The sequence below is a fragment of the Anolis carolinensis genome, chromosome 2 (assembly GCF_035594765.1).
Source record: "Anolis carolinensis isolate JA03-04 chromosome 2, rAnoCar3.1.pri, whole genome shotgun sequence".
In the NCBI taxonomy this organism is placed as follows: Eukaryota; Metazoa; Chordata; class Lepidosauria; order Squamata; family Dactyloidae; genus Anolis; species Anolis carolinensis.
In genome coordinates, this window is record NC_085842.1 from 39,630,412 (window position 1) to 39,658,291 (window position 27,880).

At 40.9% G+C, this 27,880-nt stretch overlaps 1 protein-coding gene across 18 annotated transcripts in view; it reads right to left on the reverse strand.

The window, feature by feature from the left end:
* Positions 1–27,880, reverse strand: part of cadps (calcium dependent secretion activator) — a 445,008-nt gene that overhangs the window by 257,320 nt on the left and 159,808 nt on the right. For all 18 annotated transcript variants that reach the window (XM_062969670.1, XM_062969676.1, XM_062969674.1 and 15 more), the window contains exons 4-5: positions 18,425–18,505; positions 6,066–6,299 (exon numbers count right to left, since the gene is read on the reverse strand). In XM_062969670.1, the coding sequence (XP_062825740.1) occupies positions 6,066–6,299; positions 18,425–18,505 (315 nt within the window). The remainder of the gene's footprint in view (positions 1–6,065; positions 6,300–18,424; positions 18,506–27,880) is intronic.

The following is a 27,880-nucleotide window of genomic DNA, read 5'->3' on the forward strand; positions in this document are numbered from 1 at the left end:
AATTGGTAAAATGAGATATTGCAGAAACTAGAACCAACAGGAAGAACATTCCCCTAATTGTTTTCACAACTGATTGCCAGTTTTGAAAAAAGGCATAAGAAATGGGTCCCTAGGTCTCTACAGCCCTGTCTATTTCCAAAAATTAATTTGTTTCCATTTCTCCATGTTAAAAAATAGAGGATGAAACAGAAATAGTATCAAAAATGATGGAGTAGAAATTAATTTCCTGAGCCAAATTCTTCAGATTATAAGAACATTTTTAAAGAGAGGGTTGTGAAGGTTTTCTATTGGATTCCTGAAACTCATGAGAATTTACAATTTATTGCTCTATTGTTTATTGCTGCTAACATCTGCTATGAAATTCCACCTGACTTTTATGAATTGTGTTTAGTCCTATAATATGACGCTGCTAGTGGAGGGCTAGGGAGGGTTGCCCGTGGAGTTTTGGGGAGAGGGGGCCTGTTACCGACCCAGTATATAGCCATAACCCGTCCTGATTTTTATATCATAGCACTGAGTCACTTTATTTCTTAAAATTGTATAACGCTGCGTTAGCTACTGGCATTTAATTGAGAACCCATTATTGTTTTTAGCTCTCCATGAGCCCCTCTCCCTGTGAGTTTTATGGGAACCTATGAACTAGACCCCCCTGTCTTTGCACTGTGCACTTTAATATCAAGCTAAGGAGGGGGGGGGGGAGTTACAAAGCTTTTTAGTGCACTTTATTCTAGTAACTCCTAAAGGGGGGGGGGGGAGAAAGGAGTGGCTTGTCTACATCTATAGCCAGTGTTCTTGTCTCCAGCTATAGCCAGTGTTAGCCAGATGTTAGAGAATAGGGAGAGGGGCCATGTAGAGGGAGGGGGGATGTCCGCTAGCCGAGGAGCCCCCATTGAAGTTATTCAGGGGAGGAGGAGATGCGGGAAAAGGAGACCAAAATTAATTCGGCCTAGGGAGAGATTTCTTGTAGATTTAAAACGGTCTCCTGATATGGTAAATTTGGATAGCCGGGCTGGCGGTCCCTTCGGACTAAAGGTGGTGCTGTTGAACGCCAGGTCTGCAAATGGAAAAACCGCAATTATCCAGGATCTTATCCTGGATGAACGGGCAGACCTGGCGTGCATAACGGAGACCTGGCTGGATGAGGCGGGTGGGGTTAATCTCACCCAACTCTGTCCTCCTGGGTACTCCGTGCAGCACCAACCAAGATCCGGAGGGAGGGGAGGCGGAGTCGCAGTGGTCTACAAGGATTCCATCCCCCTGACCAGGTGCCCCATCCCGCAGTCAACCTTGTTTGAATGTGTCCACCTGAGGGTGGGTGACCGGGACAGATTAGGGATTCTGCTAGTGTACCGACCACCCCGCTGCACTACAGTCTCTCTGCCTGAGCTAGCGGGGATGGTCTCGGGCCTGGCGTTGGAGTCCCAGCGGCTTATTGTGCTGGGGGACTTCAATGTCCATGCGGAGGCCACCCTGACTGGCGCAGCTCAGGACTTCATGGCCACCATGGCAACCATGGGGCTGTCCCAATTGGTATCTGGTCCCACCCACAGAGCAGGGCACACACTTGACTTGGTTTTCTGCCAGGGATGGGAGGAAGGTGGTGGTGTGGAGGAGCTCACCATCACTCCTTTGCCATGGACCGACCATCACCTGATCAGGTTTAGACTCGCTGTGCCCCCCAACCTCCGCAGGGGTGGAGGACCTAATAAAATGGTCCGCCCCCGGAGGCTTATGGATCCGGATGGATTCCTGACGGCTCTTGGGGAGTTTCCCGCTGCCTCGGTTGGTGATCCTGTCGATGCTCTGGTTGCCCTCTGGAACAAGGAGGCGACTAGGGCAATAGACACGATTGCTCCGGAACGTCCCCTCTCGAGTACCCGAGCTAAACCATCTCCTTGGTTCACCGAGGAGTTGGCAGCGATGAAGCGAAAGAAGAGGGGTCTAGAGCGCGTGTGGCGTTTGAAGCAGAACGAACCAGACCGAGCACGGCTGTGCCTTTATTTAAAGGCATACGCCGCGGCAATAGATGCTGCTAAGAATGTTTTCTTTGCAGCTAATATTGCGTCCGCAAAGAACCGTCCGGCAGAGCTGTTCCGAGTTGTTAGAGGTTTGTTGAATCCCATCTCTCAAGATGGGATCCCTGACAACTCGGCAGCCCGCTGTGAAGCATTTGCTCAGTTCTTTGCGGACAAAGTCGCTCTGATCCGCTCTAGCTTTGACACCATATTAATGGCAGCTTCCGAGGATGTAACACGAGCTCCTGCTTGTCCTATTTTGATGGATTCATTTCAATTGGTTGAGCTCGAGGATGTGGACAAGGTGCTTGGAGAGGCAAAGGCTACCACATGCATCCTAGACCCCTGCCCATCCTGGCTGGTGAGAGAAGCCAGAGGGGGATTGGCCGAGTGGGTGAAGGTGGTGGTGAATGCCTCCCTTCGGGAAGGCATTGTTCCAGCGAGCCTTAAATTGGCTGTGATCAAACCGCTGTTGAAGAAGCCATCACTAGATCCCACTCAATTGGACAGCTATCGGCCTATTTCCAATCTCCCCTTTTTGGGCAAGGTCCTGGAACGTGTGGTGGCTGCGCAACTCCAGGCATTCTTGGTTGACACTGATTTTCTGGATCCGGCGCAGTCTGGCTTCAGGCCGGGGCATGGCACCGAGACAGCCTTGGTCGCCTTAGTCGATGATCTACGCCGGGAACTGGACAGGGGGAGTGTGTCCCTGCTGGTTCTGCTGGACCTCTCAGCGGCCTTCGATACCGTCGATCACGGTATCCTTCTGGGACGCCTCGCAGGAATGGGACTTGGAGGTACTGTTCTGCAGTGGCTCCACTCATTCCTGGAGGGTCGGTCCCAGATGGTGTCATTGGGGGACGCCTGCTCGGCCCCACAACCGTTGACTTGTGGGGTCCCGCAGGGGTCAGTACTGTCCCCCATGTTGTTTAACATCTACATGAAGCCGTTGGGAGAGATCATTCGGAGTTTCGGGGTCCGGTGTCATCTGTACGCAGATGATGTCCAGCTCTGTCACTCCTTCCCACCTGTCACTAAGGAGGCTGTCCAGGTCCTGAACCGGTGTCTGGCCGCTGTGTCGGACTGGATGAGGGCTAACAAATTGAAACTGAATCCAGACAAGACAGAGGTCCTTCTGGTCAGTCGCAGGGCTGAACGGGGAATAGGGTTACAGCCTGTGTTGGACGGGGTTGCACTCCCCCTGAAGACACAGGTTCGCAGTCTGGGGGTTCTCTTGGACTCATCGCTGAGCCTGGAGCCTCAGGTTTCAGCGGTGGCCGGGAGAGCCTTCGCACAACTCCGCCTTGTGCGCCAGCTGCGCCCGTTCCTTGGGAGGTCTGACTTGGCCACGGTGGTCCACGCTCTGGTTACAGCTCGTTTGGATTACTGCAACGCGCTCTACGTGGGGCTGCCTTTGAAGACGGCCCGGAAGCTCCAGCTAGTACAACGGGCGGCAGCCAGATTAATAACTGGGGCGGCTTACAGGGAGCGTACTACCCCCCTGCTAAGCCAGCTCCACTGGCTGCCAATATGCTACCGAGCCCAATTCAAAGTGCTGGTTTTGACCTACAAAGCCCTAAACGGTTCTGGTCCAATTTACCTGTCCGAACGCATCTCCTCCTATGAGCCCACGAGAACCTTAAGATCATCCGGGGAGGCCCTGCTCTCGATCCCACCGGCCTCACAAGCACGGCTGGTGGGGACGAGAGACAGGGCCTTCTCGGTGGCGGCCCCTCGGCTGTGGAACTCCCTCCCCAGTGACATCCGGCAGGCTCCATCCCTTTTGGGGTTCAGGAAGAAGCTGAAGACCTGGCTATGCGCGCAAGCGTTTAATGAATGAACTCAGTTAGCATTGACATGGATCGGATTAAGGCTTTTGCACAAGGTCTGATGGATGATTGGTATATATATTTGGTGTTGCATTGTTTTAAATCTTATATATTGTATTTTATTATGTTATTTAATTATTTTAACTGTTTTATTCTTATTTTATTGTATTATGATGTACTGGTAGTGATCCTACCAGTTGTGTAAGCCGCCCTGAGTCCCCTCGGGGAGAAGGGCGGGGTAGAAATATTGGAAATAAATAAAATGAGAAGAGAAAAAAATCCTCAGTTATAAGCAATATTTATATGGAGAATAATCACAGTAGCTGGTCCTGGCAAATAGTTATTTCTGTTTTTTGTGAAGACAGTAAGAAAAGCTGTCCTTCAAAGCTCCCATGGTATTCAAGGAATATTTGAATTAGGCTTATATTAAGTTTGCTTATAAATTGAGATTAAAAATATAACAGATATAAATATCAACAAATGTTGACATGATAAACAATTAAAGGACAACTGCCAAGAAATTTTCTTTTCACTTTTTATAACATTTGCTATACCAAATCTCATGCCTTATATCAATCCTGTATGATGTCAAAATGGCATCAAGGGCACAACTCAATTCAAGTTGGCGTCTTTGAGTGACTGCTCTGATTTATTTTCAACATTTAATTGATCTGAATAAAGACTTCTCATATTATATAGATGCTTTTGAGCAAGGATTAAAGCAAAAGAAAATATGTTTACTTCAGGATAAGACTTGATTACAACAACAACAACAACAACAACAACAACAACAACAACAACATTTTATTATGGTCCAAAGACATGATTACATGATTAAGTTATTAAGACAATTGATTAAACAGTGAAGGAAGAAAAATAACTTAGGGCCTTTCACAGAATCATAGAGTTGGACTAAACTCTATGTTTAAAAGCCTCCAAACAAGGAGCCTCCACTACACTCTGCCCATGAATACTATATCTCTTCTTTGTGCCTGTTTTGTCAACTGTTGACAGAAGACTTAGTTGAGTTCTTCATCCTGGCTCGGAGATCTGGAGTAGACACCCATGATGAGATCTTTTTGAGTCCAGGTTCCCTTGATTCTTATCCAGTTGCTTTCAGGCTGGTTTCCCAGATTGCAGTCTTGCATTCTTCTGCGGCGTAACTGTTTTTGACATATAAGGTTGTTCTGTTTCTGTGAAAGAGGTTATAGCCCTCGATGGCTACATTCTGGTGATAGGAGTCATCCCACCAGGTTTCAGTGATGCCTATGACATCATAAATGTAGTGTTATGCTAAAAGTTGGAGTTTGTCTTGTTTATTTCCCATGCTCTGTTCATGCTTGAGTTCAGCCGCTGGCCTAAATAGCTAAATAGCTGAAACAAGGGAGCAAATGTGGATTCTTGCTTCCTCAACTTCTGTGAGAACCCAACTGCTACTTGAGTTCAGCCGCTGTCCTAATAGCTGAAGAAAGGGAGCAAAGCTAGCTTCTTGCTTCCTCAACTTCTGTGGGAACTTTGCTTCCAATCAACTTCATTTTGTATGGTATTTTTGGATGGGTGAATTGCTAGATGGATGCATGGATGAAGTTTTACAGGCCTTTCATGGCACAAAGACATTAGACTATTCTGAAACAGTGAAGATAGAAGTTATCCTAAAGTAATGTGGAAATCCAGGCATGTGTTTGGTTGATTCACTATATAGAATTAATTCAACTGGGGATCAACAGCTTTTAAAGCTACTGTAAAATAAGATGCATTTACACTGTAGAATGAATGCAGTTTTGACACCACTTTAAATGCCTATTATGGAAATATAAGTATAAGTTTTATAATTCAGAATCCTAGACTGATTCAGAATCCAAAACTGATTCAGAATAACAATTTTTAACATATCATATGTATCGTGTTCTTGAATGGGATTTTTCTAGGCAAACAAGCAAACTTTAATTCAGTTAACTGACTTAACATCTGCCAATTCGACTGATAAACTGCACTAATGGGATAGCAAAGTAATGAAAAGAGCGAATCAGAAGAAATTTGCATGTTGTTTCTTAGAAAATTAATTCTTTTGTTTGGGTATTAACAATCTGGTTCCTGGTTTGCTGACTTTCTAATTTCCCTTTAAGCTCTGAGTAGCTACACATTGATAGTTAAGATTTTTTTTTTTAAAAAAAAGCTTGCATATTTCTAACCAATCTAAAAAGAAATTGCACATATTTACCTCCAAAGAAAAGGACAGCACAACATCTGACTTTGAAAGTTGGTTTTCATTTTCTTCTCCCATGTCTATGATTGATGTGTTGTGGCTGCGTTTTAGCTTTTGTAACTTGAACTCCCCACCTTTGGACACTGGCATGCTTTCCAGGTTTGCCATTAGCAAATTGACAGACGATTTCAGTTCCTCAATGTACATGTTTTCCATTTCTTTGGATACAAATTTAGGAAATTTGCGCTCCTGCAATTGAAAGACAAAGATAAGAAATGTAAACAATTGCATCAAATAAATAAATATGTATAATATAATACATAATATAACCGTTTTTGGTAAAAGATTCAAAATTATTCTAGAAATAAATTCAAAAAGCAAACCTTGATTTTGCTGTTTTATATATGGAATGGCATTCTACTATGCCATTGTATATAATGGGACTTGATTTTGGTATCCATGAGGGGTCTTGGAACCAAATTCTAGTGGATAGCAAGGGCCTACTGGATATAGCTGTTTTGAAGACTGATGTTATGCATATATACACCAGGCCACAGAAAGGTTGCCTGCCTGCCATATCTCTCTTGGAAGGAAACGCTAGAGTTAAGTGCTATTGCAAAACAACAACAACAACAACAACAACAACAACAACAACAAAACAGGAAACAAACTTCAGGCATTGTTTGAATGGATAGAGAAACAAGACATTTTGCACAAGTAAGGAATAGGGTTCATTATTCAGGAACATAAATGTGACAATCTACATTTTGAATTGAGTTCCAAAGGTATGGAAGCCATAGTAGATTAGTAATGATATGTGGTTTGTATATACCAGGAGAAATACCATATGAGATTGCTGGATTTTAGAGGAAATGATGACATTCTATCAAAATATTAATAAGTAGTTCAATAAGTAAAACAAACAAGAACTGTACAAAGTATGGGGGTATGTTGTGATTAAGCGCTTATGTCAAACCAAAGAAGCAAGAGGAGGCATTCAAAGAATCTGGAAGATTTAGTGTTGGACATAGCTTCATCTCTGCCCTACATGCTTAATGATACATGAACACAGATATCCATGCCAAAGCTTAGCCTGATTTAGCTAGAGTTTCTATTTATATGGAAGAGCTTTATGCTTATACATTGTGTCATAGCTCCCTCTAAACTTTAAAGAAGTCTTAAGAGACATCCATGCCATGAAAGGAAATTGACAATTACCTACTTCTTTATCATGTCAGAAGCGACTTGAGAACATACTGCAAGTTGCTTCTGGTGTAAGAGAATTGGCCATCTACAGAGATGTTGCCCAGGGGATACCCGGATGTGTTGCTGGGAGGCTTCTCTCATGCCCCCGACGCTAGAGCTGACAGAAGATAGCTCATTCCGTCTTGCGGATTTGAACCGGCAACTTTTAGGTCAGCAACCCAACCTTCAGGTGAGCAGTTCAGCTGGCACAAGGGTTTAACCCATTGTGCCACCGTGGTTCCTAGTTAGCTTAAGGCAGTGTCCAGTGTTTTAGACTTCAGTTCCCAGAAAACCCAGCCAGCATATCAACTGTGAGGAATTATGGAAGATGAAGGCCAAAACATCTGGAGGAGCAGAATTTGAGAAACACTGGCTTAAGGCACTGTGAGAACGTAAATAATTGAGTAGAGAGGAGAATGAGAGGGGATATATTTGGGGATATAACATGTGGTTTTCTCACTGAATGCTCAGAGGTTACTTTCCCTCTAACTTGTATGACTTGGAAATAGTCTATTTCAAGCTCTGGCTTTGAGTAGGTTCCTTTCCTATAGGTCAACAGTTCCTGACACACTGGAACATAGGGATATACTCTTTCAGCAAACTCCAAACACTAGTGCAGCAGGGAGAGATGAAGCTGCCAGGTGTCCCAGTACCAGGAGAAGAGGAGCCCTATAGAGCAGTGGTTCTCAACCTGTGGGTCCGCAAAAATGCCTCTGAGTCTGTCTAATGTATGTTGTTTGTCTGTTGGCACTGAATGTTTGCCATATATGTGTTCATTGTAATCCGCCCTGAGTCCCCTTCGGGGTGAGAAGGGCGGAATATAAATACTGTAAATAAATAAATAAATAAATAAATACAACACCCAGAAATCCCAGCCAGTTTACCAGCTGATAGGATTTCTGGGAGTTGAAGGCCAAAATATCTGGAGACCCATAGGTGGAGAACCACTGCTATAGAGCCCCATGCTGTCTTCATGTTTCTTTTCAATATGAAAGACACTCAAAAACCTCTTTTAAAATAGACTAATCCTGACAATATCCTGCTAGCTGCTAATGCTGATAATGCTAGAAAACAGTTATCAATTCTAATTAATTTCCTGAAACTTAGAATACATGTCTCAGTAATGTAAATATTTAGGAGACATTTAATGCTGAAACATACTCAAAACCTAATATTATGTTTGGTCTGCCTCAAAAATTTGGTGAGAAATAAGGCTCCTTGTAGTTGTGGGCTATTTCCATACCATTATCCATTCCATGCAGTTATTTTGAAATTGCTAAAGCTGCTTGTTTGGATTTAGATAATAAGTTGTTAGATCAGAGCTTTCCAACATTTCTTTTTCTTGACACACTTTTCAGACATGTATCATTTTGCGACATAGTAATTCAGTTTTACTAGCAAACCAGATGTTAAACCAACCCCTTGTAAGAGATACAGGCACATATATAAACTGTAATAACGAAATATATGGAGACACAATCTATCTCATGAAAATCTTTCATGTATAATGTATTGATTATTTATTTATTTATTTACAGCATTTATATTCCGCCCTTCTCACCCCGAAGGGGACTCAGGGCGGATCACATTACACATATAGGCAAACATTCAATGCCTTTTAACATAGAACAAAGACAAGACAAACACAGGCTCCAAGCGGGCCTCGAACTCATGACCTCCTGGTCAGAGTGATTCATTGCAGTGATTCATTGCAGCTGCTCTCCAGCCTGCGCCACAGCCCGAGCCCACACAGACTTCTTGCTAAGTTTGCATGACAATCTTAAGCACTGCAGCCGACGTACTAACATATTGTGACAGACAGTTTGAAAAACCCTGGGTTAGATAAAACTGTAGTGGGAGTTGAACCCATATACTTTTATAGCATAAGTTCAAAGTGAAGAAATTAGTTGGACAGTGTTGAAAAAGTGCAATGATTAGCATAGAACACCAACAGCACTTTAACCATAAATAGCAAAAATGCTTCTTTCAATATGGCTTTTTAATATAGGGGGTGGATTACTGTTAATGCCTAGGCATTCTAGGTTTCTGAGGGCCTTACCATCCTCCATCCTTTTGAAACTGACATACTTTTACAGCTGGTTCTCCTGCTGAAAGCCCAGCAAAGCTCAAGCTCCACTCTGCTTAAGACTTTAATCAAGGCTATGGGTATGATTCCCACAAATATCCCTAGTGTTTATAACACTCTGAGTTGATAATCTTATTATGTTTTCCACAGGCTAATGGTGGATCTATTAGATGAAATAAATAGAAGAAAGAGGAAGAGGTGGTCATCTTTATTTCTCAGCAAGAGCTATTTGAGAAATGCTTGTCAATTCTGAAAGCAACATATAAACACGTCAGGCTCTATGCAAAATAATAAATGAGAGAGAAATCTGACCTCTGAAATGTCACCAATCAAAAAATGGCTGGAACAACACTTTGGGCCCATCCAGACAGGGTCCAAAATGCACGCGCTCTCATGCTTTTACCATGGAATAATTTGTGACAAAGCAAGAAAACCCTGCTTTGTCATGAATTATTTATTAAATACACCATTAGACCCAGAGCTTCCTGAAAGACTTGGGTCTAATGGAGTATGGGCCCTGTGGGGACTGACCCATGGGTAGTCCCGGGACTACTGAGGGGTTAGTCCGCACAGCCCAATCCACTTATTTGGGCCCCATGGGCCTGGAAAAGTGAAGTGGGAACCCACCTCCTTCCCAAATCCCCCCCTTAAAATGCTTAAAATTAAAAAAAAAAACATTATGCCTCTCTGGAGGCTTCCTGGCACAGATTAATGTTTCACTAGGAGGCAGGAGGATCACTCCCCCCTGCTTCCTAGTGCAACACTGGTACATGCCGGAAAGCCTCCAGAGAGGAATAATGGTAGCCCAGTAAGTTTTTATTTTATTTCAAAGGGTTGTTTTTTTTGGGGGGGGGGAGTTTGGGTTGTCCCCATTCCAGTGTGGTAGTTACTCTGCTGCAATGGGGAGAACCCATGGGAAAGCCCGCTTCTTTTGGGCAACCATGGGGAAAGAAACATGTGTGAAAACAGGTTACTTTAACCTGTTTTCACCTGCAATAAATTGCTGTCTGGAAGCACCCTTCATCTCCCCAGGAAAAAACTTTCAATGACTTTAACTGGTCACTGCCAAATGAGGAAATATCAAAGAGAGATCACTCACAACCTCTGAGGATGCCTGCCATAGATGTGGGCGAAACGCCAGGAGAGAATGCTTCTGGAACATGGCCACACAGCCCGAAAGACACACAACAACCCTGTGATCCTGGCCATGAAAGCCTTCGACAACACAGAGATCACTTTGATACCAGTCAAAATTTATTATATGATTTAATTGTATCTCCAAATGTTTACATCATGATATCAGATTCTTATGAAACTATGATTGCGATGAGGCATTCATTATGTTAGTGTAACTGATTCTGTTAACATTGGGGCATGATGCTAAACTTTGTTTATGTTGATAGCTATACTCATTTCATTATTGCACAGTGGGCTATGAAGTAGTCTCCTTACACGTTCCTCATTTGCCTGTGATGTAATAGGATATCATAAAGGTTGGACAATTTGTGGGCTTAGCACTATTTTTCCATGACTGGAATATCCCCAGTATGCCAATTAGAGCACTATGGCTGCCTTAGTAATGCCTTTGTGTAAGTACTCTGGTGAAACTTTACTATTGCTGAACAAGACCATGGTATATCTATCTCAACTGCTCAATGCAAAATCTTAGCAGTTTTGCGAATTGCCCGCCTAATGTAATATGGCTCTTGTTAGTATTTTCGGCACTTAACTCCCCTCTAATCTCATTGTTTAAAAATTTATCCTCTCTCCAACAGTCATCCCTCTGGAACAGGCCTTCTTTCACAGCACCTTAATGAAAACAATTAACTGGGCATTGCATAAGTAAGTTATAAAGCCCTTCCTGAGGAAAGTCTGCATATAACATATCAGAGACAACCCCATGAAAGTAGCAATATTCAATGGTTTTTTATTGTTCTAGGTCTGAGGAGCAGTCTTGACAAATTCATGACCTAATGGTTAATTGGAGAAAAGCTAAAATATATTTTAGCACTATAAGAAAGAACCTGTGGACAATTTCTGTTGCCTTCTTCTCTTTCAGGCTCTAGGATGGCCACAAGGAGGAGATTTATTTTTAAACTATTTATGGTTAGGATCTTGTCCTTTGGCCATCCTTAATTCTTTTAATTGTAAACTATCCATGTTTTCTTGACATGTTTAACAAGGACAAAATATACAAGGTTTATTGAAACAAATGAAGACCAAACTGTAGTTTCTACTATCAGTTTCTACAAGAAACCAAGGAATTTAAAGCAAAATTAACTATTTGGGAATAGCAATACATTTCTGGCTAGTTTAATCCAATATGGAGCCCCCAATAGTGCAGCAGGTTAAACCCCTGAGCTGCTGAACTTGCTGACTGAAAGGTCGGCGGTTCAAATCTAGGAAGTGATGTGAGCTTCCGCTGTTAGCCCCAGCTTCTGCCAATTTAGCATGCAAATGTGAGTAGATCAATAGGTACTGCTCTGGCGGAAAGGTAACGGCGCTCCATGCAGTCATGCCGGCCACATGACCTAAGCATCTACGGACATGACCTAGGAGTCTACGGACAACGCCAGCTCTTCGGCTTAGAAATGGAAATGAGCACCACTCTGTTGGACATGACTAGACTTAATGTCAGGGGAAAACTTTTACCTTTACTTTTTTAATCCAATAAATGGAGGTTTCCAATCTTATCCCCTTAACTTTGTAGGGTGGGGGGGGGAGCAATAAACAAGAATGGGTTTGGGAGGCTTGAAGCTCGCCAAAATTTGGTTCAAATATAACACTGAGAGCTTAAAGCTTTAAATGATGCTTTAGTGTTACATCTGAACCAGACCAGCATATGATAAAAAGAAGAAATATAGAGAATGTAGCCAAATCTGATCTTATACTGACATTTTTTCTATCTGAATGAGATAATTATTTCCCATTAACATTCACATCTAAATATGTAAATAAAGAAATAGTGATCCTTTTAGGTTCAACAACACAAAGATCTCATTGGGGACATGAGAATCTAAGATCTGCAGAAAAAAAGACAGCCCCAGAATATGGTCATTATGCCAGTAGCTCTAACAAGAATCTTTCACTAATACAATGATGAGAGCAGACAAATAATGCTTTAAGTGAATCTCACAGACCAAATCCTGGTATTTAGATAAAATTCTGTTGAAGATGATCACAGATATATTAAGGATGGAGGAAACAAGGTTTCTTCTGAGTCTTTAATCCTAAGGCTCAGCTGTGCAATAACCCTGAGACTCAATTCCTCAGCCGTTTCCCTCTCTCTAAAGGAACTTGTCTGTAATCCAAGAACAGCAAATGCATCTGATGTCCTCTTAAAATGGTTTGACCAAGACATCTTATAAAGGCTTCAATTTGTCTTTGTCTGTAGCCAATCCATTTGCCCAGGGGTTTAAGAACTGGCCAGAGTACCAACCACAAAAACCATTTTGCTCACCTTTCACTTTATCCAGCTTTGCCATTTTATGTCCTGTCTGGTTTTGATCAAGAATTACGAAAACACTTCATACTGATCAGTCTTTGACTTATGGAATCATGCCTGAGGCCAAAAATTAAGTACTTATTGCCAGTGAATTTTTATTTTAATGAGGAGACAATGAGCAATACATAACCAAAATATAAGGCCAAAGGAAGTCTAGCGCAGAAATGTCTAATTAAGAGGTTACTTAACAAATGAGACATTCTTTCTGGAAACTTTCCAATGGTTGATATAATTTGACAACTTTCCTTGCAATATTTAAGGCAATAAATACAGCCTAATGAATGATTATGTTCATTTATCATTAGCTATATGTTTCTGATCAGATCACTGTCCTCATGTCTCTCTTTTTTAAAATAGGCTTACTTATTAGTCTGCAAGAAACTTTCATAATGATTATTCAACTAAGTAAAGTAGGCCTGGCTATATAAACTCTTCTTATTAGTAACTAACAGAATGTGAAAACCTACTTAATGTTAGATATGTAAAATTATAATATTTTGGGGACTTCTGCAGAACTTCAGGTTTCCTTTCTAGTGATCCCTATAGGACAGGTGGGTATCATACATTTCTCTATATGTTATTTTGAGGACTATAAGTCGGGGCCGGGCTGTGGCGCAGCTGTTGAGCAGCTGCCTTAAATCACTCTGACCATGAGGTCATGAGTTCGAGGCCAGCCCGTGGCGGGGTGAGCACCCGTCAATTAAAAATAAAAAATAGCCCCTGCTCGTTGCTGACCTAGCAACCCGAAAAATAGTTGCATCTATCAAGTAGGAGATAAGGTACCACTTATAAGTGGGGAGGCAAGATTAACTAATTTACGACCTGGAATGAGGAAGTGCCGTCAGTGTGGATGATGAAGCAGCTGCTCCCCCCTGTGGCCAGAATCGAACATCCCCTCAGAAGAAGGTTAACTTGCCTCTGCGTGTGTCTCTCAGTCTCTGTTTGATGTGTTTTTGGGCATTGAATGTTTGCCCTATGTGTGTTATAATGTGATCCGCCCTGAGTCCCCTTCGGGGTGAGAAGGGCGGAATATAAATACTGTAAATAAATAAATAAATAAATAAACAAGTCTAAGCACCCAAGATGAACATAAGGAATGCTAAGAATTGCAATTCAACAGCATCTGGAAGACCACATGATTTCCACTTCTGAACAGAAGCCCATATATGAGATTACCATTATTTTGCCTTTCAGAAAATGTCTCATTTATGGAGAATATTTGATCATGTTCCTACATTATGGCTTGGCCTCTAAGGATATATTAAAAATTCTGATGCCCATTATAGGCACTTCAAGATATAGCAGTTCTTGTTGAATAAAGGCCTTTTATGACTTTGAACTTAAAATGTGCTTTTTATTCATCTTATTGAATAAAAGCATAAGGTGGAATACCCAATTTGGGTATAGGTTCTGAAGAAAAAATAAGGTATAAATATAACAACAACAACAACAACAACAACAACAACAACAACTGCAAGAACAACAAGATACATCATGACATCAAACAGGCACAGCATAATTTTTGAAATAGGCTTTTTCCTGAGCAAACAGCAACCATGTGTTAGCTAAGATTCAGAGTGATATCAGAAGTTGCCTTGGGTTTCTTGTTGGGAGAAAGGTGGGGAATTAAATAAATAGAGTGACAAGATCACATTCCACAAACACATAAAGTACACATGTGACATCTGTGCTGTGACTCTTCCTATTTCACTGATCAATACATGGCTGTTATCACTGCAGTAATCTACAATTTGTTGCCTTAACATGACTTTGTTTCTGAATGAAGCTGGAGTAGCTAGCTGTTATGTAAAGAAAATTTACTCTAGAAGGTGCTCTATAGAGAAGATTTAAGAGGTGAGAATTCCTAAAAAGACTCTTAGATGCAAATAAATAAAGCAATAGTTCTACTGGGAAAATTTTATAAACATAAGAGAGAATTATTTGTGACAATATTTATTCTAGGGACAAATTTCAAACCTGTTCTTAATTAGATGGATTAATTCAGACACTGAATAATTTAGTATTAATACAGACACAGAATTTTGCACACTATTTAGTTAAAACATGAAAAGGGGTTTTTTTTGTCCCAGTCTAGCCTGTGTGTTTAGAAGAATTTGAACACTGGGCACTCATACCAAAATCACATCTTCTAGCCATTGTTCCATGCCAACTCTCTCAATCCCTTAAAATAGACAGAATTAATGAAATTATATGAATTCTTCTTCCAACACATGACTCCCTTCTTACTTTCTCTCTCAACAGTGTCTTGAAAATTGTACATCTGTCTTTTCTTTTCTTGTTTTGAAAGATACTCCACAGTTGCCCTTGGTTACTCAATTGGCTGAGTTCACATCTGCTACATGTGCTTGAGATTCCCATTAAGGCAGAAACAGCAGGTCCTAACATATGTCAAATTAAGAAGACTAGATAAGCTCTTGCTTTGCAGAGGATTGCTTCATTTAAAAATGGCAGCTCTGGCAAGCAGTCCCTCTTGGTCAATGACACTCATATGTGGTATAATTTATTTGGAAGCTATGATGACTCTATGTCCTGTGCAGAACCTCCAAAGAACAGTGGCTCCAAAGAGGAGATGGATACACTGTGTAGTACGGTACATTCTAAGTAGGACAAGTCCTTCTGTACGAACACATCTTAATTCCATGGAAGAACCTCTACCATTGGGCTCCAATGAATAGACTTCATGCTCTTTGAAGGATCTCAGGTCTGAACAATTTCCTTCAAAGAAGTTCCTGCTAATCCAAAGATGGATGTCTAGAACAGCGACACAAAATAGCATTAGTCCTTTACTGCCCCAAAGCATTTTCTAAAGCATACTCAATTACTTTGGTAGTTACTTCTTGCCAGTTCAAAGAAGCAAGAAATGTAAATAACTGGCCCATTCTACTTCAGCTGGAGGGTTACTAACTTTAGTCCTGAATAGTAACAACTGTGCCTGAAAGTAGTTCCCCTGTTCCTTCTGGAATCTAGGGCTTCATTGTGGTATGAATACAGTTTTACACTACTTTAACTGCCATGGCTCAACACTAGGGAATCATGGGAGCTGTAGTTTAACAAGATCTTTAGACTTCACTGTCAAAGAGTGTTGATGCTTCATCAAACCACAAACCCAGGATTCTATACCATTGAGCCATGGCAGTTACAGTGGCATCAAACTGCATTCATTCTGCAGCACCCAGTCTCTTCTCAGCACCTAGTCTGATGCAGCATTTTGAGATGCTCACCTACATCCTGGTTGGGCAAGATTTCTTTTTTGGGATTTTCTCTCCAATATGACAATGTTCTTTGAAATGTGGAAATACATATCACAAGAGCAAAGGAGGAGAGTAAAAAGTATTCTTCCAAACACCAGTGCTAAAGAATAAATAATAACAACAATCAGAGACTCCGTTGGGTATCTCATGATTATTTTGCTAAGAAATCTCACCATGGAATGTGTTGTGTCCCTGAGATTCTGCAAAGCAGCCTAGCAAATGCTAGTATACAAACATTGAACTTAGCAGTTATCCTTCAGGGATCTGCAGCATATTCTATTGAGACTCCTTGTACATCTGTGCTTCCCTGGAACAAACCACAATGTTTTTTTTCAGAAATATCCTGCATCCTATTTGTTCTTGCAGACAGGAAGGCTGGACACAGATTTCAATTCTTTTCTCCCATGTGTATAAAAAGGCTATGTGAAAAAGCACACAAGGAGCTGCCCCTTTTGTGTCTTAGATCATTTTCATATGAGCCACAGTTGTACAGGTATTCCCAGTGCTCTGCCTCATAAGCACAAATCTTTTCTCTCGTTCACAAAGTTGACATCTTCATCATATTCTAAGGCCTATTTTTACTTTGCAATAAATACTTTCTCTTTCATTTGATACTATATGTAGACCCTTAAGCTCCTGTGTGCTAATTCTGTAAGATCTACTGGCCCTGAGTCTTCATAAATCAAATAATATAGTATGACCTCTATATCCATGGGAGATATATTCCAAGACCTGAAACCATAGATAATAACAAGCCCTGTATTTTGACTATACTTGAGCTGGAAGCATCCCACTGAATAAACCTGGAGGACCTAGTGAAGCTCACAAACACTTTGGGGGGGGATCTTTGGAACATGAGCAAGTGATGCCATAAATATTGAATATGTGAATAAGAGCAGCATGGTGTATTTGGGACTTGCTAAAACATGTGGCAAGAATACAGAATCACATTTTCATTTGTGGCTTTGAAGTTGATATTGCAGTTGATGCCTACTTTCTACCACCAAGATACAAATAGGCTCCCTTAGGTTTTTTAAAATAGAGAACATGCTACTATATGGAGCTGGATTGCATTGGCCTTGTGATTCTATAGCCACTGCATAGTTCTACTGTCGAACATCAGCTGGTGTCTACATTCGTCAAACCTTTTTACCACATAGGAAAGAAAGAGAGGAAGTGGAGGAATCCTTTTTTACAGTGGTTGAAAAGACTCAGAGGCTCTCTGTAGCTAGTCTTGGCAGAAAGAGTCCATTCACTGAAACAGAATGTGGTTCTCTAAAGAAAAATAGATCTTTTACTATCAGATAGAAATACAAATAGTTGCCTTCATTCACCCAGTAGTTGGACAGAGTGTGCATGGGATCCTAGAGGCAACAATTTGCCGTGGATACTTAGGCCAGCCAAAAGTATAAAGTCTTCCCAACAACAAGGTACAGAAGATAATAGATACCAACTGCCATAAAGTCACCTAAATCACTTTACAATGATTCCATGACTTAATTTTATTAGGTATATAAGGGGCCCGAGGAGCCAGTGTGGTGTAGTGGAGGAGGAGGAACTAGAACTCTGGGACTCCAGGATTCAAATCCTACCTAGGCATGAAAACTCATGGGATGACCCAGTCTCAGAGGAAGGGATATGCAAACTCCTTCTGAACAAATTTTGCAATGAAAACCCCATGACAAGTCTGAAATGACTTGAAATCACACAATAACAGCAGTAAAGAACACAATGAAGACCAGGAACCTGGTGGAAGATATGGTTGGATGTTTTTGTATCTGATTAGCATATGCCTTTTGCTAAAAAGGGGCTGAGAACATCTAAAAATATTAAAATATAAAAGACTGATTTTTTAAAAATTACCTGCCCAAAGTAGATTGCCCTTTGCTATGCCTGCTATTTACAGTAGAACTAAGAGATCTGTTGCATGTCAATGGAAGCATTTTCTTTCAGTACAGATAAGGTGGTACAGATCCCAGAATGGAGGGGGACTAGCGCAGAAGGCAAATAGTTATAGCCCCCTGCCTGGTCAGGCTCCAAATGTAGCTCAATCCCGCGTTTTATAAAAGCTATTACATAATTGCTAGTTATATGACAAGTGTTTTAACTAATCTGGTCTCAATTGTTTCCTGATTTGTCAAATGCTGTACTTTGACACAAGGTGCTAACACGCAAGCTGCCTCATGGTTGTCTTTACAAATGTAGCACATGCAGGAGAGATCCAGTCACAAAAGCAATGCCAAGATGTTATTTCTTTCTTTCTTACCTTGGCAATCTGATCTGCCATTTGAAGACGTCCATCTAATTCTCGCCTGATTTGTGCTGCTTGTTCATCTGGATTATCCAGCTACATTAAAGGAAAACAAGTAATTAGTATCGATATAGCTGTAAAGAAGAGAGGACATGCAATTAGGAAAAAAGCTATGCATTTCAGCATCTTCTGTAAACATATTTTTCATTATCATCACCATCTTGAAAAGGCTATCTATTGGAGAAAATTTCCAGAAAATTGTACCATATATCCAAATTTTTCCTCCCTATACCACTCTAATACATGACAACTTGACAGCTTTACAATAAAAAGATCCACTCTCTACATATTCAGAATATTTGTTGGTATCAATTCAGATGGTCCTAATACAAATTAAGGTTTGTGAGTGATGTCTGCTGAAAACTAAGCAATGTAAAAATATAAGAAATTTCTTATTAATATTCATCCTTGTCCTGGAATTACACATATGCTAACTAATACAAATGTACAGAAAGTTGACACATACAGCTGGATTTATAATAATGTTGAAACTACATTTCAAAACCATTTTGGTGCATGCAATCAGATCCCATTAAATAGCTGGACCATTTTGCTTGTAAATTGCCACACTGCAAGACATTGCTCACCTCATACATAAAAGGGTACACTAACTTTCAAAAGGGAGGCAGAGGTAATAATTGTGACTTTTCCCTGTATAATCTTTCGTTATTACGCTTTAAGGGATGAACAAAAAGCACTTTTGTAGGCAAAAGTATAGCAAGAACTGCTATACAAAAACCACAGGTGAAGGAGGTTGCAGTTCATAACACGAAATATACCGTAGTTCCTTAATCTTTAAGGTAACACAAGACTGTTGTTTTTGCAGTAACAAGTTAACACAGCCAGCTTTCCCCCCTCCAATTTTTCAAAACAGCCATCGTCAATCTACAGTATCAAAAGAAGATTAGTACATCTTTTATATAGAGAAATGTCAACAAGATGGATTGCTGAAAAGACATTACCACTTAAATGCACTCCCCCATGGCATTTATATTAAAGTCTTTGAAGCTTTTATAATGTATACTTTATCTAAGTCCTGGTAAGATGTTCATTTTGGAAACTGTTCTATTTCTATACAGATAATAGAGGCCTACATATTACACTATATTATCTTCTGGTTGTTGGCAAGATAAATGTGGTATATGTGACAACCGTAGCATACATTTCTTCGCAGAACTAAACTATTTATTATTTAGTACTCACTAAAAGAAACAAAACAAAAAGCGAAACTGGAATTAGAGGAAATGAAAGAAGTGCCTCCTGTTTTTAGTCCATGCACTTCCGGGGTCCTTTTGAGACTATAATGCAGACCCACACACAGACCTCTGTTGCAAACATGACTTTCTAGCAGTTTAGACCAGCCTTTCATAACATTTTTATTGTGGTAGAACCCTTGAAATAATTGCCAGATTTCAAGGAAAATTTGCATGTGGTGACTTCTACATATGATGCTTGATTACCCATCAACTCATAACTGCAGGCTAGGCCTTAATATTGGTTTAGATTATAAATATCTAACCTAGCAGTTTGGGAGGATAGTTTCTAAACATACTTCAAATTTTAGTTGAAATGCTGAATAAACTAAAATACTGATAATAATCACAACCCTTACCTAAATTCGGATAGGTCCAATTTTAGAAGAGATAAAAGATATACATCTAATTTAAAAAAATTAAGATGCATTTTAAAAAGGATTTTATTCAACAAATTAACTAATTTGTGAAATAAAACTTTTTAATGCACCAAGACTTCTTTTCAGTGTCTCCTGTTTCAGTTTTTAATGATTCCAACTTATCAACCTTACATTCTGAAACTCTTCCAAGGAAAATCTTGCTATCAGAGTGTAAGAATTGTATTAGAAATCTGAAATGTGTCCAGATGAGAGAATAAACACAAGGATTTGGAAATCAAGTATTATAAGAAACACTTGAGAAAGTTGAATATGGTTAGACAGAAAAAGAGAAATGTGATGTCAGTTTGCTTAAAATAGCTGAAGAACTGCAAAACAGAAGATGGAACAAGGTTATTTTCTGCTGCTTCAAAGAGGAGGACACTTGAGTCCCAGTTTTGGGAGAAATATGAAATATAAATAAATAACATTAACCTTAATAGGAACTGAAACAATGGATTTAAATAAGAAATGAGATTTGGGCTAAATATTAAGGAGAATGTCTGAGTTCAGATAATGATAGAATTTCCATCTACACAGAGGTTGAGTATGTTGTTGAAGGCTTTCATGGCCAGAATCACAGGGTTGATGTATGCTTTCCAGGCTGTATGGCCACATACACACTGGCCCCCAACAGATAAGAGTTCTTTCTCTCACCCTGGGCCTTCCACAAATATATAAACGTTCCTTGCTTAGTTTTTCCAATATGCCTCTGAGGATGCCTGCCATAGATGTGGGCGAAACATCAATAGAGAATACTTCTGGAACATGGGCATTCAGCCCAGAAAACACACAACAACACAGAGGTTGAGTGTCCACCTGCCAAACATGCTTTAGCGATGGCTCTTCTGCATAGGAAGCTGGAATAAATGACTTCTAGTGTCAAGTTTTAGTCCTCTCCTAGGTACCTGGTTAATCCTCTCTGTGAGACCAGAAAAGTAGGATGATGATTAGAAAGACAAAGCAAGATAGCTAAAGAGAGACTGAACCATGGCTTTCCACATATATGGCTAGAACTCTATCTAGCAGGCTAAACTTCAGTACTTCTGCTGAGCTTGCCAGGCACTTTCAGCATACTACTTTATCTTCATCACTGATCAATTGACCCCCTCCAGTGCCCCTGGATTTTGCAAATGCTTGGTGATCTATTCTAACTATGGGGAGAAACATAAAATCACCAGAAGGGTTTTGTGTACAGTAGTACTATCTGTGATGACAGCTCTCCATAAAACACTTTTATAAGCTGGCTTGGGGTTGCTGTAAATACCTTCTTCTATTTTATCCTTCTCCGGAGACAAATTGCTCCATACAGCAAACACTTGCTTGGTGCAGTGCAGTCTGGAAAGTTACAGCCGCAGCAACCATTACAGTTTCAATTCCTGATCTGACTAGACATGAGTGCTTGGGTTATAGTTCTCTGAATGTATTAGACTACACTGTCTATCCATCAACACATTGCTGAACCTGAAAGCTGCTGCAGCTGCTCTGGAAGCAGCTTTGTTTGCACATGCACATATGTACGTGGGCCTGTATTATCAGTAGAACATTCAGTTGGTCAGAGATAGATTTCTGACAACTTCTAGAAAAACTTTTCTTTATAGCAGAAAGATGGTTAAAATGTGAAAGTGTCTGGTTCTGCCTGCGGTAGATAGACAGAAGTATTTTGCACCTTCCTGAATGAAGTCCTTGTTGAGGACAAGTAATAAGCTATCTGTCAGGCCATTACTTTCAATAAAAAATGTCTTCCTCTCATTGAGAAAACTCCATGGCAATCAATTATCTCTGGATTTAAGTTGTCAGGGATAAGCAAAATCCTATGGTCATGATTATTTCATTGCTTTGGTAATTCCAAAATGACTTGTTATTTTTGAGCTCTGATAATTGAGGTTAACTGCATCACCCAAAATAACCTGCAGGCTATTTTTGGAATTGAAGGACACTACATGGCTTGAAAGATGTCCTCTTGTTTTCCTAAAGTAGCACCTTTCATTTTTCAGACATCTTCTAAGGATGTTTTCTGGAAAAGGAGGGCTAATAATTTTTATAATTAGGTTAATTCTAAAACATATCTTAGGCAATAATCAGGCAATAGACTATTGTCAGTATTTTTGTCTTTTCAAGGGCATTGGCTGCATTTTCTGACAACAGGATTTCTGCCCTTGAGAGAAAGCAGAATATCCTCTATTTGAATAAGAGGTAGTTCAAGGATTATACCTCCTTCTACTTTTCCAAGCACTTTGACAAATTCATCTCTGATTCAAGAGCAGAACCAAGGGAGCCCCTGGTTTACTATGTAGGTGGCTGTAATTTAATAAGTGAAACGGGGACTAGAGGGTTGATGGTGAAAACAAGGACACTCTTTGACCAAATGCAAGTTAGAACAGTGGTGGCAGTGAAGAAATCACACTTTTCTGTCATTACTGCATCTGCAAAGTGCTGTATCCAAAATGCTTGGTATCTGAAGTGTTTTGGATTTCTCTCCCCCCTCCCAGATTTTGGAACACAGTCTGAACTTCATATTCACTGGACTTTGGAGTGTAGGACCCCCACAACAGTGGTAAAACCACACTTTAAAAAAAAACACCACTTTTTTAACCTGAGAGAAAACCTCTCTAGGAATTTCTAGGGGCTCTTCCACACAGCCATATAACCCAGAATATCAAAGCCATAATCCACAATATCTGCTTTGAACTGGGTTATCTGAGTCCTCATTGCTATATAATCCAGTTCAAAGTTTATACAGCGGTGTGGAAGGGGCCTAGGTCATCCAGCATGACTTCCAATGGAAGGTAACTATAAAATCGCACTGGAAAAACTAGAGATTCCTAGAGTCAACACTACAATCAAATCCACAAATTATCTAATAATAATTGTTGAATAAAAACATAATTTCTTAGTTGGCAATCAGTCACTGAGAATAATATATAGCTTTCTGTAGTTCCATTGAAATCCCTTGTTCAAATGGGGTGTATGAGTGATTTGTTTAAAATGAGTCTCACATTCTCAAAAATTGCCAGACTTTATAGGAGAAGTTAGTCTCCAGGGTATACATAGATCTATATTTGCTCATTGCTTTTACTACTGCAAAAAAAGAGAAGGGGGTGTCTGTAGCCGGCTTGCATAAGTAAGTGTTCTTGCCAGGAGGAACAAAAGTAGAGAGGTAGTCACTAGGCTTGCTCAAATAATTCGTTTTCCCCGTTTACCGTTATTGATTCGTTATTTTCGATTGTTTTGAAGCAATATCGAACCTTGGTTGTCCACACGTCTGGATATCGCAGTTTCGAATCGCGAGAGGCCGTTTTTTCTAATTTCTTCGTTTTTTTGTTAAGAAAAAAAAGCTTTTGCAAAGCACCCAAACTCCTTTCCTTTTGCCCCTCAGCCAATGGGAGGCTCAGCCAATGGGAGGGGGCGAGGGGGAAGGAGGCCGAGGAGGAGGAGGAAGACGGAGGGGGGAAATGGCCGCCGCCGCCGCCTCGCCTCAGCTCAGTGCATTAATTAATTGGGCCTTAATGAGCCCCCTTCCAAGCCAAACCCACCAGAGAAACACCCTCAATGCAAACCTTGCAACGTCCTTCTCTCCTTCTTGGACACAAAGGCAAAGGGAGGAGGCACTTTGGGTTCCCAAGCGACCTGAAAAGAGCCATAGAGAAAGGGAGAGCCAGTGCGCATGCTCCACCCTCCAAGGCACACAAGGGGGGAGTTCGCATGGGAGCCGGAAGTGTTGGGGCCTCCGTCCCTCCCTTGCTTTTCCTCTTTGGTCTCCCTATCTTGAACACAGAACACGCATGAAAAAAAACACACCATAATTTCACAATATATAGTTTAAATAACAAAAGGAAGAGGAAGGAAGAGGCCCGGGATGCGAGGGGGTGTGGGCCAGGCCCGTCCTCGGCTGCTCCCAGGGGCCCAGATTCGCACCCTCCCTCCCCCCAATACAGGTCTCCAGTCCATACCACGCTACATGAACTTGAATGGATACTGTGGTTGTGTTGTCGAAAGCTTTCATGGCCGGGATCACACTGTTGTGGTATGTATTCCGGGCTCTATGGCCATGTGCCAGAAGCATTCTCTCCTGACGTTTCACCCACATCTGTGGCAGACATAGAGGTTTTGACGTCTGTGCGAAGCTAGGCAAGTGGGGTTTATATATCTGTGGAAGGTCCAGGGTGGGAGAAAGAACTCTTGTCTGTGGGAGGCAAGTGTGAATGTTGCAATTGGTCACCTTGATTAGCATTGAATAGCCTTGCAGCTTCAAAGCCTGGCTGCTTCCTACCTGGGGGAATCCTTTGTTGGGAGGTATTAGCTGGCCCTGATTGTTTCCTGTCTGGAATTCCCATTTTCTGGGTGTTTCTGGGAAGGTAATGGCACTCCATGTAGTCATGCCGGCCACATGACCTTGGAGGTGTCTATGGACAACACTGGCTCTTGGGCTTAGAAATGGAGATGAGCACCAACCCCCAGAGTCAGACATGACTGAACTTAACGTCAAGGGATACCTTTACCTTTACCTACACACACACACACACACACACACACACACACACACACACACACACAAGCAGGGACTATATATATATATATATACACAATATATATCACACACACACCAATTTAACAAAGTTTCAGCCACAAAAACAAAGTTTCTGAAGTAGAACAATGACTTTCACAGTAAAGACAACCCAATTTAACAGGAAATAAGACTTTCAAACCAGGAACAGATTACTGCAATTATTAAAAAAGGTTTATTATAAAAGCTATGAAAATTTGCCAAAAATCAGAGGATAAGGGAAACGTTCCACATTTTGGTGAGCTATCAGTGTTAAATGTGTTCTACCACTGTACCAAGTTTGAAGAAGATCACTCAAAAAATGAGGGCGGGAGAGCCCCCTAAGTCCCCCCCCTTCGGGCTGTTTTTGGGCCACCGCGCATGCGCGTCTGCCATTAACGAATTAATTTAGAAAATAACGAATTTTCGTTAATTTCGAAAAATTTTGGGGGCCAAATTCGTTATTAGCAACAAAAACGAAAAACTGCCCCCTCTAGTTTTGAAACGAGTTTAGAATCAAATTTTTCATGGATCGATCAAGCCTAGTAGTCACCATTCCCTTACATATTCTATTTCTATTATCTGCTCTGTTACTTTCTCACTATTAGACTGATCTCCCAAACACTTCCCATCCCACCTCATCCAACTTTTATGATACCTTGTTTTCTCTCCTCCCATTTTCCTCTTTGACCTCAGATTACTTCAACTGTGATCGCATCTCCCCCTATGAACTGGTGCAGGCCTTGAGATCTGCCGGGGAGGCCCTCCTTTCGCTCCCACTGCCGTCCTAAGAGCGACTGGTGGGGACAAGGGAGCGGGCCTTCTCGGTAGTGGCCCCCCGGCTCTGGAACGCCCTCCCTAAAGAGATCAGGCAGGCCCCTACTTTGCCCACTTTCCGTAAGGAAGGATTTTAATAAGATTAGTCTCATTAGTCAAATCAGACTCTACTTTGGTACACTGCCCACCTCATGGCCCTAAGATATGTTGTATAAGTTACCTATCCCTAAAAATGGATCACATCAACCTTGCCATGACAAATGATGCCCGCCCCTCGATCAAAGGTTCTGAAGGATTGCTAATTTTAACTGAATTGTCTTTGTCTGATTTTAACAATGTGTTTATTTTGCTGTGTTAAATTATTGTATGTTGTTTCGCACTCATGTTGGAAACTACCCTGAGTCTCTTCGGGGAGATAGAGCGGTATATAAATAAAGCTTTATTATATTATTATTATTAACTGCACTTTATTAAGTGGGAGGAGAGAGTGAAGTAGGCTCAGGCAAAAACAAACTGCTATAGTTCCGAATTTGTATGCTCTTCCTCATGTTGTTCCCCAAGAGGACAATGGATATATGCCTGATGTGCTTATTAATACATAAGATACAAGGATGAAACCTTTAGTCCAGGCATGGGCAAACTTCAGTCCTGCAGATGTTTTGGACTTCAACTCCCACAATTCCTAACAGCTTTAGTTGCAGCCTACACAGAAATGGGAGCTTGGCAATCATTCGCAATGCAAGCATCTACCCATTTGCAAGCCCTATTAAAGGTTTCTAAATAGCAGAATGTTGTATCCTATGGGTTGTTTCCCATCTGCCTTCACATTAGTTGATTTCCTGTAGGTTTTGAGCAAAATGTAACCAAAGTTAATATGCAATAGCTTTAGCTTGGTACTAAAACTTTCCACAGCTAGACACTAACACTAAAGGATATAAGCCACCCCGAGTCTCTTTGTGGAGATGATGGCGGGCTATAAGAATAAATAAGTTGTTGTTGTTGTTGTTGTTGTTGTTGTTGTTGTTGTTGTTGTTATCTTGGCCTAGAATCTACATTTACTTAGCACAGCAGTCATCCATCAGTACAAACTTTAGCGATCTTGATCATATTTTGATGCTGTCTGGCCAGGCATATCCCAATTTTCATTTGCAAAATATTGGAGGGCATGATATTCACAAGCTTAAATCCACACTCTCCTACATACCTATTCATCTCATATAGTGAAATGTTAATTGGCCAAGAGGGTTAAAGACCATCTAGGTCACTGAAGTTTGGCTTGGTGAATCCCAATGCACCCAGACTAGAGATGTAAGGAAATTACAGATGACAGCACTGGCCTGGCCTAACTAACCCACCATGATGGTTGTGTTCCTTGGCTCCTGGAGATTTAAATCTGATGTAATCTGATAATTTCCTTACAATATGATTCTTTGTGCTTTAATCTGGTTCAAAAATGGATAATTTTGTCTCATATTTCACCTTGTAATTTAACAGAAACCCAGATGTTTTGACATGTGGCTGGTCCTCTAGGCTTCACTGTGGAAAATTGGCAGGTGAGTGATGGTCATTCCGGCCAGGAAGTGGCTCTTTCCTGGGTTGAATTTTATTTTATTTTTTAAAGAGGGTTGGTGTATGTGGATACATGCATATCAATGTATGAGTATTAGCAAATTGGTGCTTCAGAGATAATATGTACAGACATTAGAACTTACATAAACTCATAATTAAGAACAGGGGGTCAGACAACAGGAAGCGAGAGGAACTCATGGGAAAAAGGTGTCTCCACAGATTCCACCAATTCTTGTTTCCACAACAAACCAAATTTTTCAAAATCCAATTCTCACAGGGATAGACAGTGAGGTGAAATTTTCTGAACAGAGGCACAGAAATCTAAACAAATACCACAGGAGTGTATACAATCCATTTTTTAAGAAAATGGCTGGAGTTACACTTAAAAATGGACCTGCTCCAACTAACAAACAAATTCAACTCATGAACAAACCTACAGAACCTATTTTGTTTGTAACCTGGCAGACCAGGAAGATGTGATGTGAAACAGATTTTTTTTCACTAGTATAGAAAACTCCTGGGTCTGCCACCCCATATCTTTTCTGTTCTCTACTTGGTTCTTTTCCTGGCTTCTTCTGCTGTTCTCCATGACATGTGAGTTTGGAGAAGAGCAAACCACAGAAGACTTACTACAATGCAGTCTAGGCCCTGCCATATGCACAATGGAGGACCTTTTCACAGCGACACTAGAGGTTCTCCAAGTAGCCAGCTTTCTGGTCAAGGGAAATCTAGTATGATGCCAATTTTTAACTTTGTGTTTTTTAAAAAATACATTATAACTGTACCCTCAATTTGCTTCTGACATGATAAATAAATAAATTCTCCTGACTTACTCCCCCCCACAAGCACT